The 17,531-nt window shown below is 46.1% G+C and overlaps 1 protein-coding gene across 3 annotated transcripts in view; it reads right to left on the reverse strand.

Moving 5' to 3' along the window:
• LOC111855424 (neurexin-2-like) overlaps window positions 1-17,531 on the reverse strand; it is a 589,098-nt gene that overhangs the window by 265,939 nt on the left and 305,628 nt on the right. For all 3 annotated transcript variants that reach the window (XM_072706252.1, XM_023834418.2, XM_072706253.1), the window contains 3 exons: window positions 2,414-2,533; window positions 1,800-2,181; window positions 56-246 (listed from right to left, as the gene is read on the reverse strand). In XM_072706252.1, the coding sequence (XP_072562353.1) occupies window positions 56-246; window positions 1,800-2,181; window positions 2,414-2,533 (693 nt within the window). The remainder of the gene's footprint in view (window positions 1-55; window positions 247-1,799; window positions 2,182-2,413; window positions 2,534-17,531) is intronic.

A 17,531-nucleotide genomic window follows, 5' to 3' on the forward strand; every position in this document is an offset into this window, starting at 1 on the left:
TACGGCATGCGTCACTCAGAAGCGCAACAAAAAAGAAGCACCGGACGCGGCCTACCTTTGAGGTCCAGGTTGCGGGCTCCGTTGGAGTGCTGCGTCACGGTGCGGGAGTCGATCTTGAGGGTGTGCACGTTGTTGGCGTCCCGGGAAACCACCACACTGTGCCACTGGTTGTCGTTAAGCTGTTTTTCTGAGTTGCCCTTCATGAGTGAAGGCCCATTGCCCAGGTCAAAGACATAGTGGACATACCTATAGGAGACCAGAGCATCACGGAGAAGTCTTAGTACGGCGACGGTAGAGCGTCATCATACAGCAGGCGCCACAAATCCAGGTATTCGAGAGCTGACTTGTGAGATCAAACAGAAACCAGAAAACCCTACGACCTATGCGGTATTACATCAATGCTATATAATATATACACACTATATTATACACTATAGACAGTGTGTGAATATTTATTACTAGGGATAGACTTATCACCAATGAAGTAATCATTTCCAAGAAAGATTACTTTCTCTTTGCGAAAATGAAGGTCTTTCAAAGGTCGCCGTCTTTCAGCTTAGGAGTGTTTTAAGAAGCACGGCACACAACAGACATTGTTTTCAATATATAAATTTGCTCTGCCCGTTCCGCGCCTGTCAACGCGGCGCCACGCGCCCGACGACTTCACTTGATGACTGACGTGAGCCGAGGCGTCTACAGGCAGACCACGTAAGCCCGGCAGACAAAGAGACCGGCTTCATTCGGGTCAGAACAATTTAGTCCAGGTCTCTGTGCTGAAAATACCATTAATGAGTAGAAAAAGTAGCACATTACACATTCGGTTCTGAGGCTCCGAGGTTACAGGATGTCTTCCGCTCTTTAATTCCTTGTGACTGCAGCAAATTTCTGGATGATATGGGATAGATATTTTTTTTAATCTGAAACTCACCAGCCCCAAATTCACTGCCCTTTTCTTCTGAAACAGGCATTTTTCCCTCCAATTTAAGAATATCTAGAACTGAACAAAAGGCCTTTCCCTCAGATCGCCCTGGGCTCACAGGATTACATTACTCCTCATTATAGGAAATGATTTATTGCGCTAAAGTGCTTATTTACTCATTTAATTTCTGCATGCTATTTACCGCGTATTGACAGATCACCCTTTCGTAATTTTTGTCCGGCACTGTTGTGTGAATTGTGAGCGAAGCGCATAATGACATTTCACTGAGCCCTAGTGTATTGTACGATCATAACACCCCCAAAAATGGCCAAAAAAGCATGTGGGGCAGAACTGCCGCCCAATACACCTCAAAAGCCAAGCACTTCTCATCCATGAAATACTCCAGGTCTGAATTTATATCGCTGGCTGAAAAACCTCAGGTATAACCTCCTTCACAAAATATCCTGTTTATTTTTAACTGACCTAGCCTCACAAAGCCCCCCCCCCCCCCCCCGGTAGCTCACCTCTAACAGACTCAGATCAAATATTTACAGTAAAGGGATGTTTGAAATGTGTATATGCCTCATTATTCTGCACAAAAACATCTGATATATAAATGAACAGACACAGAAAGACAGACAGACAGACAGAGACACAGACAGACAGATAGATAGATAGATAGACAGACAGACAGATAGACAGACAGACAGATAGATAGACAGACAGATAGATAGACAGTCAGTCAGACAGATAGAGTCAGATGGACAGACAGATAGATAGACAGATAGATACAGTAGATAGATAGATAGGATAACAGGCACAGACAGACTGACAGACGACATTAGGCTATGGTTATCGGCCGTGAGGAAGTCCTGCCCACCCCTTGACCAGCTCCACCACGATGAAGTCGCTGCCGTCTCCGCTGTTGAAGAGGAGCAGGCCGTCGGAGGTCGTGGTCTTAAACTGGAAGAAGAGATGCATGGAGGCGTAGGCCTGTAAGGTGGCCAGCGCCAGGTAGCTGGCCTTGTTCCGGAAGGTCACGGGGTCGGCGATGATGTGGCGCATGCCAAAGCGGGCATTCAGCTCGCAGTAGGAGATGTCCCCGTTCTTGCACTGGTCCAGGTAGGGCACCCCGTTGAAGGAGAGCCCCTGGAGGTGCCCGATGAAGTTGGACGGCACCACAGAGATAAAGCGGCGTTCCGTCATGATGCCCGTCTCGATGTTGTGGAACTCCAGTTGCGTGTGTGCACCAGTCATTTGGCCTGTGGGTGGGTGGGGGGGGGGGGGTTCAGCCAGAACAACTGTTGCCATGGCAGCGTGATTGCCCACCCAGAGTTCATTCAGACATGAAATGGTTGTTCTTGCTGGCCGCCCATAGAAGGCGTGTACGCGGCCATGTGGACATCATTATGATCCATCCGCACAGACAGCCTGCGTTGATTGGACGCCCCCCCCCCCCCCCCCCGCGGAGGTGTCCGCGCGTCGTATCCTCACCTTCCACGGTGACGTTGTCCACCGAGAGCTGCAGGCTCTTGCCGCGACGCACCACCTTCACCGAGTGCCACTCGTTGTCGTTGAGCTTCTGTCCTGCGAACAGCGTCTCCGGTCCCTTGCCTGCGAGAGGGAGACGGGGGTCAGTGGCCGCAGTGGGCACCCGCCTGCGGGGGGGCCGCACCTACCGTCTCCCGGGGTGGGGGGGCCGTGTGCGAGCGTCAGCCACACCGGGGCTCAGCCACAATGCGGCCAGACACACTCACACACACACACACACATACACATACATGCATGTCTTTGGAGATACAAACACATCTTTGGATACATATATTATTCGGACACATGCATACAGGTGTGGGCACACACACACACACACACACGCACGCACGCACATGTAGCACGCACGCACGCACACACACACACACACACACACACACACGTGTTCCTGCCGTCTTCTCCAGTTACCCCCCCTCCATAACCGCAGTTATTCATATACGCTGCTATCGGCTCTGTTTCGATGTCATATTTCCAACATGGCCGAGACCTTGCAGACTGATCCCTGCCGTCAGATAGATGATGACCTTCAGCGGAAGCCCACAGCCTGAGTTATCTCCTCCTGGAAACCTCACGGCCGGCTCCCAGAGAGCAGACCAGCCTCGGGCTTTATTTAATTTTTTTCTATTTCCGCGAGTTTTCGCTTGACACTGTTGACACTAGAAAGACGGGCGGATTACCGAGGCGAGGCAGACTGTCGCTGAAGTACGATTTACAGCAGCATTCGCATACAGTCTCCTCTGCTTGGCCTGAACGAAGGCGTTACCATGTGAATGTTTAATTACGATGTCAGGAGTGACAGACTATTCAGCTGCTGAATACTGCGATCTCTTAATAGGTCTAACAATGCTGCACTCTTGACTGTGAAATCAAAATCTATTTATCGCACATTTCTAATCCAATTCCATACCACACACGCACCAGTATGTTCCCACCTATCAGGTGGTTAATTCTCTCTCTTACGCCTCAATGTCCAGGGGCCTGTGTCATGAAGCAGGATTTCTTGCTTAGCCAGATAACTTATCATTTAAGGTAGTCTGGGCTAAATGCAAGTGGACAAAGATAAAAATGCATTTAGCTCAGACCACCTTAAATCCGACAAGGTATCCAGTTAAGCAAGAAAACCTGTTTTCTGAAACAGGTTTTCTCTTATGTGTTATTCCTTAATGTTCCACAAAGCAGGATTTCTCAGTTAGCTGGGTTAAGCTAGAAGTCAGGATTGTCCAAAAAGAGTTTAGGTAAGAAGCATTCCTATTGGACGATCATGATTTCTAGGTTAAGTTAACCCAGGTAACTGAGAAATCCAGATTCGTGGAACACCCCCCAGGTCTTACAATGTCATATTTATCTCTCGATACTTATTTCCTATTATCTGCCTGCATTTGCGCTATGCCCAACGCGTGTGACATTTCACCTCCACGCATCATGTCGCTGAAGCTGATGACAGAGAAACATAGGCTTTGACCCAACGTCGGTATTAAGGAAGACGTTGTGCTCCTATGATGTGGGCGGCCTGTTTTTTCTGAAAGAACAGAGTTAGCATCCTTGATGTTAAATGTACCCTGTCCCATGGCGGTGTAGGACTGGGGGGGGCGGGGGTCACATGTGCCTCATTTTGTCCAATGTTTTCCTGAGGTATAATCGGAAAGGATCATTACAGGTGACTGATAGCATAATTACTGAGGATCCTGTAGCCAATTTCTAGCTGTTCTAATGTCCCTTGTTAGGCTCTAAATGGAGCCTCCGCATGCATTCAAAAATCACGCACTGACCTCTAACCTCACTGGACATTCATCTGTTTCCAAGCAACAAATGCGATACATCAAAGGGGAAGCGGTCAGGCCAACGCAGGCAGTCTCGCAGCAAACGGCGCAGTCTGGCCCACGTTCACACACACCCTACCCTCCAGCCTGCACGCAGGACACGCAGCGTCGCCGCAGCAAACCACGACACCACATCATGCCCTTTCTCAGCTTGGCAGCACAGAGGCTGCTGGGAAATTAAGCCACTATCCTTCTGGTTGAAAATTGTCAAGGTGAAAGGTTACCCATGCGAGCATCAGTGCGACACTGATGCCTGCAGTGCATCAAGATTTCTGCTATTATGAAAAAAGCTACTATTCTACCTCATTCCACCTCAAGCAGATCTATATTACCATAAGTACTGGAGTAGCAGGTTTTATGAAAAGATACACACCGTCACGTGATCCAGACTGCGGCGGTCTGACAATTTAAACACCGTGTCTAGTCTGAGCGGCTAAACTTTATTTCTGAACAGAAGTATTACTCTCCTAATCGGCTCAGCTACCAATTAACCTTCTGTGTTATTAGAAGCAGTTAATGCGCAAGAAATGTGACAGAAAGCCAAGGTTGTTACTGTTGCTAAACTCATGTTGTTACACGCAAGTACAAATGTTCTTTCCCCCAAACAAGTTGTATAAGTTACATGGGGTAAGAACAAGAAGCACCGTATTACAGCTTCTGGGAGCAAAGACTGTATTTTGCAAGGAAGCAAATACTGTATTTAACAAGCACTAAACGCGCAGGTTTTCTATTCTGTAAGATTTCGGGAAAGCAGGCCCCCCCGAGGCATGCGGTTATTAAACGATTTTTGTGATCTTCCAGCAAAATCACCCTGGAGCTCCATGAAACAAACGGCATTTTGGCAAATCGAGCGAGATGCGAGAGGCTGTTTTTCCAAACGCACACGCCAATTTATTTATGCTACGTACAGCACGGGCCCAAGCATTTTACCTACGAGACTGAAACATAATTAGCAGACATTATGCTAACTGATAAATAACAAAACATCACATAACGGCTAATTGCTGGATCAATTGCTTAAAGGAAAACAAGAGAAAATGTGATTCATGGTTTTATTTTGCAATTGTAATACATATTCAGGAGTATTGCTCTAGCAGGATTGCTAAGGTTTGTATATAAAATATGGGGGCTGGGACTGACCGCCAGTTTCTGCACAGGACAGTTTCACAGGTGAAGACTTCTCTACTAAAACACAAGGAAGGAAAATCCCTTAGAAAAACAAGACAAAATTAGTTGGTTAATTATTGCCATGTACTTCTTCTAAGTTAAAATCGGACTTTGAATGATTCACTTTCTTGCAGATCAAACGAATTAAAGTCGAGTCAAACACCAAATGGCTTGGGTGGCATTAAAATTCATTCAGTGAAGCCATTCCAGGCCCTTAATATACTGGCTACAAAGTCTGGAATAATTTGTGCGTGCAAAAAAACGAGTGTCGTTATCATCATGAATTCTACTTGTCTAAGTAAATCTGTCCCAGAGGTGATTTAAGATTCAAGGCAAGATTGAACAAACAAAAATATTAACTCAGCTGGAAGGAAATAATGTCTGTAATTTCAGTCATATCACAATATTTGCTGTTCAGCTTCTCTTTTGCATATTTTTTCTGGCCTTTAAAAGGTCTAATTAGACTAAAACCGCAGGAGTAATGCAACAATAGCACAATGAATTTTATCAGTAAAGTATTCTTTATAGAATTATATTTAATAATCTGGATGCAAGCCCAGAAACTCATAGGTATGGTGGAATAAAGCAAAACCGTTTTCGGCGGCGGCCGTCACTTGATTTGCATTATGTGTTCATCAAAATTCACGTAATTAGATAGCCTCATTAAACAAAGAATAGTGCTAGTTAAAACAACCGACAGCTTGGAAAGAAGAAAATAGTCATTGGTTAGTACTTAAACGCTCTATTAAACACTAAACAAAAATGCGACCAAAAATATCGCTAGCTAAAAACGCCCTGCTACCTCAGACTCGGGTGTGAACAATCTAGCCAGTGGGGGTAACAGGAAGCTTCCCTGATGAGCGCGGCCAAGCCTATCAGAGCTCGGCAGCGGTAGCCTTCCGCCCCGTCTGTCCAATCACGGCATCGTCCTCACCTTCCTGTTCCCCTCGTGAGCCAGTACTACTCCGGCCATGAGACAGGAAGATGAGAGCTATTCGAAGTGGCCGACAAGGTCGCACTGTGATGCGGGTGACGACGAATGACATCAATGCACCAGTAATCTACTCCAACTGGGTTTTGCGGCTTTAAGGCAACAGAGACGTTGGGGCCCGATTCACTAATGGAAGCAGCTTTTTCGTTCACGTATTTTATCAACCACGTTAACCACCTTGACGCAATTATTTTTGCATATTCATGAACAGAAACAAATACGCAGGTACCGTTAGCCCTACCGACTAAGATGCGAGTTTTTCCAAGTGTCTAAAGGTCTCTAACCATTAATTGAAGCGTAATATTAAAGGAGCACCATGTAGCGGATAATTTTGCTGCCGTGTACATTTTACAAACATCTGATTTTGGCCGACATTTTTAGACTAGGTGATTGTTGGCACAAATGCCTCAGCAGTGAGGCATGAACTTAGTTTCCAATCCAAAAAAAAATTCTATTTCTTACCATTAAACATCCTAAACATAACCTCACTGGGTGGAGACAGGGTCCAGGCACGGAGAGGGATTTTGGGATCGTGGGGGGAGACGTCACTGCGGCCTTGGAGGAGCAGACGGGCCGGGTCGCTCGCCCCGCATGCGCTGAGTCAGCATTCACACTTCACCAGGATGCTGCCTGCCCAGGACATTTCATGCTGTGACCAGCAGGGCGGCGGGGCGGGCCATCCGTTTGACCCAGGACCTCTACAACCATCTGTGCCCTCTCTTGGCGGAACACCAGCCCCGCCCCCCCGCAGCCGGTCACGTTCCACAACTGCACAGCCCTCCCCCTGGCCCCCCCTGGGGGGGCGTGCACCGGCTCGGTGAGCGGTGAGACAAACAGATGGGTGTTTTCGAGATTACATCACGGAGGACCATAAGACGGCCTCGCACCCCGCTGACACCGAGATGACACAACAGACGGGCGTGGAGGGCATGTTCCGAACCCCCGAAAACAACCCCCACCCTCGCAGCCACCATGCAAGACTTATCATGTCTCCCCAGCCGAAACCTCTCCTATACTCAGGTGCCTCCCTCTCCGTCATCCCTCCTGCCGTAGGTTCATTATCCCCTTCCGGAAGTGTCTCCCAGTCATCCCCGGGGCCCCTGCCCTGACAGCGGATATTAAGGTGGGCTGACAGGTGGTACAGACCCGCTCTCTGCCTGACACAGAATGTGCCGGGGTAGCCATGAATATGGGAGGCCAGAGACCACCATGAAAAAATAATACAGCAGAAATTATATTAATGCTGTGGGGTTTCCTGGGAACAAGTAAGAAATAACAGGCGCAAATAAAGGTAATCTAAAATTAGCAAACACCTTCGAGGCAAGCAAACCATGAAAATAACAGGGTTAGGGTATGCTATTTATAGATACAGTTCCACTAACACTGGCTCATTACTCAATGAAAGAAAATAAAATCAGACTAATGCGCAAAAATTCAAGTCCCAGAACGATTTGCTAGACCTTAGATTATAATTTCTGCATTGCTTTGAACTAATGAATCAAATAATCCTGTGAGAATACAGACTATATAAATAAAATACAGACAGTACATAAAATCAAATATAATTAAAAAAAATATATATGATTCCTGTTACTCTGCCTTGTGCCTGCAGCCTCCGGGATTGGCTCCAGACCCTGAACAGAACAAGCGGGTACCGAAATAGATGGATTTGTTGCCTAATTAGTTATGTTAGGATACAAATTTGCACTATTACAAGACAATTACTTCTAAGAGACACAGTATGATTGAGTATCATTGTAGTAAAGCTACATTATTCTTCTTAGATTCAGAACAGGCTATCTTTTTTAAAAACTTTATGCAAGGATGAATGCTGATTCCCAAATAAGCTACAAATTTCAAATTAAAAAAGAGAGAAATTAATTAAAACTGAAAACCTCAGTAGCAGAATTCCACGTGACTTACGGCTGTTTTATTGGAAGTGATCTGGCTTGCAATAGCCTCAAAAATATTTACACAGAAGCCATCTGGTGACGCGGCGTGGGCCAAGAAGCACGCAGTGGGCAGGACGGACGGAGAGAAAGGGAGGGCACCGTCAGCCTGGCTCCGCGTTCGCACCCCATTAACATGCCCACCATCCTGACACTTGATCGATGGCTGGGCCAGGAGTTACCGTTTCAATCCGCGCGTGGGTTCCGCGCGGGTCCTGCCACGCTTAAAAATGCCACACTAGGTAGCTTTAATTTGGCAAAACAACAAAAAATCGGCGACCTGCAGATTCCATTGTTTGACGACCGACTTCGATAAAACAACAAGCGGCCTATCAACGCACGGTATTGACTTTCCAAAATGATGCCTCTCTTTTGAGGCCTAGCTGTGCCTTCCACCTGCCCGGGAAAGGTGTGCATTCCGTCCACATGGCTCTGCTGGCAGAAATGCAAGTAGCCATGTGACAGGCCTACACTGGATTCACGCGTAGCTAAAACTCATCATGCATTTTAATGCGAGTTTTGCAGACATGGCATTTACGGGAAAATGGTACGCGATTTTCCAGGAAGCCCTTTTGAGATGGATCCATTCAAAAATCCTGAAACAGGCATTTCATTTTATTTAACGACATCAATATAAATAAATTGCTTTTCGTAAATAAGGACACAAAATAAGGTCAAGGGTGCGCAAGGAATTTCATGAGGTAGCTGATACATTACGCATCCAGGCATTTCTCCGGTATTTAAGACAGAGGACATAAGATGATTTGAGCTGCAATATCACGGCCTTCCAACTTGATTAACATCACGCCGAGTTTACGTTGATATCACTTTCTCCTGTCATACGATATCATATTTATCATCAGAAGCTCTTACGTGGCCCCTATCTTGATATCTAATTAAGACACTCGGAGAAAGGTTGCCTCGCAGTCCCATAAAGCATCGTCTGGAAGCTCTATCCACTCATGAAAGCGTCTTTTTCGTTAAGATGAAAGACCCATAACGATAAGTAGATGTGAGATAGGCGTATCTCGGCTTCCAGAAGGATCTCAATTTCCTTCCCCTGTACAAGAGGGCAGCTTCGCTTAAGCTATCGGGCTGCGTGACATTAGCTTTGGCTATAAGAAGGACACATCCATCACACCCTTGCTGTGGATGATGCAGATGTGTGACCTGGAAGTCTTTATCAAGAAGCAGAAGTGTATCCCTGTCGATTCTAAGGCGGTTTTTTAAAGGATATCTGGCAAGTATTTGAAACAGAAATGTCACGTTTTTCAGTCAAGTTCTATCTAAACACCTACAACTTTTCAGTTAGTCCTATCTAAATTACACTAAGCATATAAATATACAGCAACTATCCGTTTCAATAGACGTAGAAGACAAACAGTAAAAAATTATAGCATATGCAGTTGTGAACCTAAAAGTTCATATGCTTACAACAATACATTTTATTAGTTTACCCTTTTCACTGCATTTTCACTGGAAGAGTGGGATTAAACTTTGGGATTGTGTGCAGTTCACACTGGGAGAGGCCTTTATGGTAACTATGATCAGGAGGCAAGAAAACCTCTGAGGCCTTAGACAGAACTGAGGTGATTTCAACACCAACATGAGAACTTCCTGCGAGTAATCAAATCTATAGGCTGATAGTATAAGGTAATGCTTTACATTACATGTACCTTCATAATGCCTTCATAATGCATTTACAGAACATTCACTGCGCCTTCATAATGCATTCATAGAACTTTCACTGCGCCTTCATAACATAGCCTGCAATACCTCAATTTTAATTATTAATGTGGAAATTTCTTATTCTGTTATTTTTCCACGAGTTCCTTCTGGGGGAAACCTTCAGAGAAAATGGCAGTTACTGAATAAAGAGGGATGGGCCGAGGTTCCTCCGAAGAGATTAAAAACACAGCTCTGGGAAGGGGGAGGGTACCTAGGCAGTGCTCTGCATTAGCAAGCCTGATTTCTGTAATGGCCCTGCTGCACTGGCTCTCTGTACGCTGCCCGCACTGGCTCTCTGTACGCTGCCTGTACTGGCTCTCTGAACGCTGCCCGCACTGGCTCTCTGAACGCTGCCCGCACTGGCTCTCTGAACGCTGCCCGCACTGGCTCTCTGTACGCTGCCTGTACTGGCTCTCTGAACGCTGCCCGCACTGGCTCTCTGAACGCTGCCCGCACTGGCTCTCTGTACGCTGCCCGTACTGGCTCTCTGAATGTTGCCCGCACTGGCTCTCTGAATGTTGCCCGCACTGGCTCTCTGAATGCTGCCCGCACTGGCTCTCTGTACGCTGCCCGTACTGGCTCTCTGTACGCTGCCCGCACTGGCTCTCTGAACGCTGCCCGCACTGGCTCTCTGAACGCTGCCCGCACTGGCTCTCTGTACGCTGCCCGCACTGGCTCTCTGAACGCTGCCCGCACTGGCTCTCTGAACGCTGCCCGCACTGGCTCTCTGAACGCTGCCCGCACTGGCTCTCTGAACGCTGCCCGCACTGGCTCTCTGAACGCTGCCCGCACTGGCTCTCTGAACGCTGCCCGCACTGGCTCTCTGAACGCTGCCCGCACTGGCTCTCTGAACGCTGCCCGCACTGGCTCTCTGAACGCTGCCCGCACTGGCTCTCTGTACGCTGCCCGCACTGGCTCTGCTGCTCCTGTTCTCTCTCCATTTCACTGCAGATTTTTCTCTCTCGTCTTTTTCCCAGCTTACATCAGCGGCTTTTGATTTTGAGTAAAAAAAAAAAAAAAAAAATGTGAGTCTTCGGTTCAGGCACATGGTTACCTGCTAAAAATAGCGACAGGAAGATCTTAACCCTTTCGGTAGTGGTCGGGCTTGTGTGCTTTTGTGTGATACATACATTTTGTTTTGGGAAAGGCCCCCACAGGTTATAAGTCAGCAAGAAGCTGCCTCATGTTTACGGAGGTTCATACGCTGAGCCAGTTCAACATCCCTTTAATCTTTATATATGCTTTAGAGCAAATCTTAAATGGCTTATTTTTATTTAACAGCTTGATAATTTGATTGATTCATTGGGGTAATTTCATTTCCAGAAGTTTGCCGCCATGAGCAGCGACTGCATAAGCAGCCAGACATATTATACATCCCATAACAAACACTCGTCTGAAACATCAACTGCAAACATCCCAAAATGCCAGGAGAGCAAACTTCTCGTCGTCGTACCTCTGACCCGAGTAGAGGGGAGACGGGAGTGTTAGCATTCCATATGGTGACTCCTTTTGCTGCAAATTACTATCACACAATGTATTTAAAATAATTAAAGCCTCATAGAACATTTTAGGACTTTAGTGAGGGTTTATTTGTCCACTAACTGACTTACGCGCTGCACAGTGCACAGTAAAACACACTGTAATGCAGTGATTCCCAACCCAGTCCTCAGGGAGCCCCGGACAGTCCATGTTTTTGCTCCCTCCCAGCTCCCAGCCAATCAGGAACACCGAACACCTGGTACAGGTGCTGGGAGCTGAGAGGAAGCAAAAACGCGGACTGTCCGGGCTCCCTGAGGACTGGGTTGGGAATCAGTGCTCTAATGATTCTAACTTTACTTGGTTCTTTCATTTCTAACAGCCACCGTGCCCATTACAAAATCAGGGGCCAGAGGTTATGGTGCCCTCACAGGGCCACGGGGACAGATATGGGGGGGGGGGGGTTACCGGCCTGCCTTTGCTGCACAGCTCTGTGGGACAGTTTGTTTGGTCTCTGCGTGTTTCTTCCAGAAGCCCAGAGACGTGCAGTCAGGCTGCTGTCTCTGAGCTGCCCGTAGAATGTGTGTGTCTGTGTGTGTGAGTGTGTCTGTGTCTGTGTACCTTTGTATGTACATTAGTAATACAGTCAGGTCTTTAATAACAAAGCCTGTGCACATCTGAAGGCTCCATACATTAAGGCAGCATCGTGAAACACTGCACAACAGCAATAAGCCTATTCGCTACGTCTGTACTGCCCTTGACTAACTAAAGACACCGGAATGGCAGCATAATTACAACGGAGCAACTGCTCTGTCATTAGCTTAGCTGCAGTTGAGAGTTCAAACTGAGTTTAAACCCGAACCAATCCCCATGGCCCCCGAATCTCCACCGCGGGGCCCTCTGAGCCTGCAGCAGAATAGCCGCCTTTCAAACCAAACGCATCTGTCGTCCCTTCAGAAAGCCGAGAGCCAATCGGACGCCACCCTCCCAGGTGCTTTGTCTCAAAGCCGCCCTGCGCATCGTTTACCTGAAGTTTAAGGAGAAACGGCCAAGCGATAAAATGTCCCCACGAGACACTAATAACCCATTTAATACTCTGAAATCCTTCAACCCGTACGCTAATGCATTGGAAAAGCAACTGTGCCGAATCCTTTAACCAGACGCACGTGTAATTAAATGGCATGGCTTACGCAGGCTACATCTAACGAGAGAAAAACATGTTCTGTTAATCTTCAGTCTTCAGGAACTACCTCCAGCCTTGAGTTCCAGGAACTGCTCTGCTCGCCTGAAAGCCCTTAATGTTGCACTTTGTGCTGATTTGATCAGTCGCCTTATTGGCTACTTTCCGTTGTTTGAAGGTTGATGGGTAGCCCTCCCACTCCAGTCCCATTTTCACCAGTACCTGGGTGTTCACTGGAAGATTCCCATCGATGGTGCCTGTTCACTAAAACCACAACCGGCTGAAACAGACATGTCTTCCCAGGTTCATGGCAGAGATAACCTATTGAAAATGACTGGCAGTCATCACTCAGTGGAATGTCATTACTGCAATATCGCCCCCATCAGGTCCACCAGTGTATGTGCAGCTCCTTCTGCTGGGACCGTCAAACCGGTCTATGGCTAGATTACAATAGTTTTGATTAATTACAGTTTTAATATTGTTTTCAGTTTTCTTTTGAAATCCAATTTAAGATGAGTTGTTTCCAGTGTGAAAACAACATATAATTCTGTTCAGGTCTTTTATATATTTTAGTTTCAGCTCAAGTTTCAATAATATTATTTCTATAGATAAATACAGACAGCACATTATGTACTAATGTCCTCAAAAATGTCTGCAAGACATATTAATGATCATAAGAGATAAACAAATCATCACTTTAGCTATTATTGAAAACAAACAGGAAATATTCAATATTTATAGCTTTTGTTTACTTGTTGTTACAAGTTTTTGGGGGGTTTTGAGCATCTTATTTTATTTTAGCTGTGATGGATTGACACCCCATCCTGGGTTATTCCCTCTCTTGCGTCCCGAGCTTCTGGGATAGGCTCCAGACCTCTCTGCGACCTTCCATAGCAGGGATGGATGGATGGATGGATGGATGCGTGGGTGGAATTCATTTCAGTTTACAAAAATGTTTTCTAATAGTTTTAGTTTTCATTAGTGGTAATCATCCTGGGACTGCACAAGCAACAGCGATGTTACTGGCTCGCAGGGTCAAAGGTCAGGCAGCCAGAGAGACCCATCAACACACGAGCTGTTCTCTCAGAGAAGCAGAGGACTTTCCTGTGGCTTTTGTGAAACTGTAACTGAAGGCGAACTACGATCGGAATAAAGCTCTACTTTGTATTTTAATGCAGGAGAACAAATCGTTAGAGAATGGGCTATTTGTATTACATTTTGAACGTGCTATTAATAATATATTTGAAAGAATGTAAAGTGCCATGAAGAAATCTATGAATAATAAAATACGATTCAGTTTTATTTTGTTTTGGGGACATTTTAATACCTTGATACATCTAGTCAAATCATGTTAAAATACCAGTTAAGTCAAACTCCAGTTCCTTTTCACAGCACAAGTAGGGTTATAAAGTTGGGTTTACCGTGTGTAAAATCCTATTATAAACAATTTAGCTGAACCAGTTTTAGACTGGGGTTAAAGCACAGCTGCCTAAGAATAGAGCCATTGTTCCATTATGTCTAATTGCTTCATTTGTTCTTGTTGCATTTGGCTATTAAATGTATCATTTTGTTAGACATTTCCTCATTCTTTCTCGTAAGTCAATACTTATGTCCTCAGCAACGGCTATCAGTTTTGCAGTAATATCCAGTCGCCGCATTTTCAGGGCATAAACGTGCTCTAGAGCACAAAAGGCGACCGAATATTCTCATGAGTTCAATAGCAGATACAACTTAAGGGATAAAAGAAGGCAGAATGTTCTTGTGCGTTCACGAAAAGCGGGAGCATTCTTAAGGGTATAAAGGAAGACAGGATGTGCTCATGACACACTAGGAAATGTTCTAGTGGGTTCTTCATAAAGTTCTTAAGGGTATGAGATGACAGAATGTCCTTATAAGTTCAGAAAAAGATAGAATGTTCTTAAGGGTCCACTAGGAGACACAAGCAGGAGACAGGTATGGTGGAAGATATCATTTTCTTCTTAGTTCAAAGGGCAGAGCCAATGTTCAAATAAAAAAATTTAAAAAAGTTCCCCAAGGAGAAAAAGTAGGGAAGTCAAACAGAACTGCAGGCAAACAAGGCGGCCAATCAGGACGCGTCTTAAGCTACGCATCACAGGAAGTGATGTCTGCCTGTGGTAAAGGACAGGGACTTGTGACCTCATGGGCGACTCACATACAGTATGTCCCAGGAGGCTCCTTTCTATTGTCCCCCTCAGCAAAGTGTCAAAAACCAAATAGCAGAAATAAAATATAAAAGTTCTTTAAATAGGTCAAATTAGCTGGACCGTTTTATGAGAAAAGGACTGGTCCCAGAGTTAAATAATAGTAATAATTCAATATAGTGAAGACCTTTGTCCCGTATTGCGATTGAAACGGCATAGCTAAGTAAGAGGAGGGTGCGCATGAAAGGTCAGCCGTTAATTAAAAAGCAGCCGCCCAGCGTTAATGTGCCTCCCGCCGCTGCCTCTAATCTTTACTCCAGATTCTCAAGAACAAAGAAGGATTTTGGAAAACAAACTCTGGCCCCCGAGTGACTCCACAAGGTGGCGATGCAGGTACGGGCCCACTGAGGGGGCGGGCGCAGATCGCTATGGCGACCAGCCCGTCGTCGTTCCGCGCCCTGGAGCGCTGCCGCCTTAATCCGCCCGGCTCCTGACGGCCATCCGCCGTAGCCGCGGAAACGGACACAAAGAGGTCACCGCGGGAAGCCCATTTAGCCGGTTAGCGTCGCTCAGCCGAGCCTCCGGTGCTGGACACAGGCCAGTCTAGGTAGATTTCTGGGCTCTCATGGGCGGCTGCTACTGTCCCGGTCCGTAGCAGGTCGCTGCCCCCCAAGCGCGCTGTACTGCTGCCTGCCTGCTGAATACCACCCACCCTTGTATGCAGATATATACACCTACAGTCAGGGCTGGCCCAACCCTTTTGGGGGCGCTTAGCAAAATCTAATTAACTGAGTTGTCATTTGTCATCTAGCTTCCCCATTCTGACAGGCTTATTGGATGGGGCGCCCCCTGGTGGCCACTGGGCCCTAAGCAGACGTTTACTTTCCCTATTCCTTGGGCCGTCCCTCCCCAGAGTTCAGGGGGGTTCAAATCCTACCTGGGTTCTGTGTGGGTGGAGTTTGCATGTCCTCCCTGTCTTGTGGGGGGGGGGGTTCATCGGGCAGTTAGGTTAATTGGCATCTCTAGCTTGTGTGAGTGTGTGTGTGTGTGTGTGTGTGTGTATCTGCCCTGTGTTGTCTAGCATAAGCTTCAGGCAGAATTACCTGCATGGATGTATATTACACAGCATCGAATTAGGATTCCGTTACTATACAACCATTTTATGGCAAAAAAAGATCTCCTGACGAATGAGGAGTGAGAAAATGAGTAACGAATCATTGATGTTTAAAGTGTTGGGTTAAGCTGCGTAAGGCCAACGATATTGGCCACTAGAAGACAGTAGTGACCCTCAGGTTTGCCTGCATGTCGCACATTTATTAAAGTCTCCATCAGTGGCTGCAAAAGTAATGCAATCAAGAGCTAAAACACTTTGGCTGTTATGAAACATTTCTCCCTGTGTTCAGGACAATAAAACACTATTGAGTCGAAATAAGTATTTCTATACAATAAAAAAGATCGCTTGCTGCGCCATTTCCCCGCGGTATTTAGTCACACTACATCAAAGGTTGACCTACACTGCCATCTGGTGGATGCATTCGTTGCTGCAATGCGAAGTACGACTCGGTTGGTTTATAGTCTCGTTACATAGCGGTGTGTGAGATGGCTGCAGCGTAAGCGCACTTATAACTTCCGGTTCCACCCACAGTTCAGTTCAGTTACTCCCCTTTTTTAATATCCAGAGACATGGCATTTATTCCAAATATGTTATACATGTAAGGAATGCTCTTATACTGAAAATTAAATTCTTGTCATCAACCAATGAACTAGTGAAAAGGCTTAGTTTATATTTAAATGATCAATGGGTTTGAAGCAGACCATTCCTGAATAATTCTCACTAAATCATCCCTAAGGATATCATATAGGGCCATGTGATGAAGACTGTTCACAAACACAGACAGACAAACACACACACACACACACACACACACACACACACACACTTACCTCCCAATGATGTTCAATGTTTTTTTTATCCAGTATATTATTTTTTTTTCTGTACAAAATCCTTACCTCCAGAAAAAAAGATTAATGAAAACCATGATCACACAGATAAGATGACTGATCTTTAAATCCCAGACTTAACTATCTGGCAAAGTTAGACCAGATAGTAGAGGACTGGCAGATAAAATATTTACTGCACTATCGTCAAACACTTAAATGGAAAGCGGGCCTGTGTTTGTCTTTTTTCTTTCTGCTTAGGGTGTGTTTCATGTGCTGCAGACGATGGAAACTCCTACACAGATCAAAGCTCTTTGAGGTCTGAGTGCAGATTCAGCCAAAGTTCCAGCAGAATTCTGAGCATCTAAAGGCTCTTTGTGCTTCCGTCGGCCGCGGCCGAGCCAAACGCTCACAGACGGGGGCACAAAGAGGGGGGATCGAAGAGGAAAGGTGAGGGAGGGGTGCATAGGGGGGGGGGGGGGGGGCAGGGGGTTGGTGGAGGGGACAAGAAAAATATTGAGGCCAGAAAGGAGAATCTAAGAGAAGGAGAGAATCTAATCGAGCTGAAATCATTAATGGAGTTTAAAAAAAATGAAAGGAAGGTAGGATGGATGACAAAAGAAATCACCATGGAGACGTCATGCGGAAAA

Source organism: Paramormyrops kingsleyae, chromosome 24 (assembly GCF_048594095.1).
Source record: "Paramormyrops kingsleyae isolate MSU_618 chromosome 24, PKINGS_0.4, whole genome shotgun sequence".
NCBI lineage: Eukaryota > Metazoa > Chordata > Actinopteri > Osteoglossiformes > Mormyridae > Paramormyrops > Paramormyrops kingsleyae.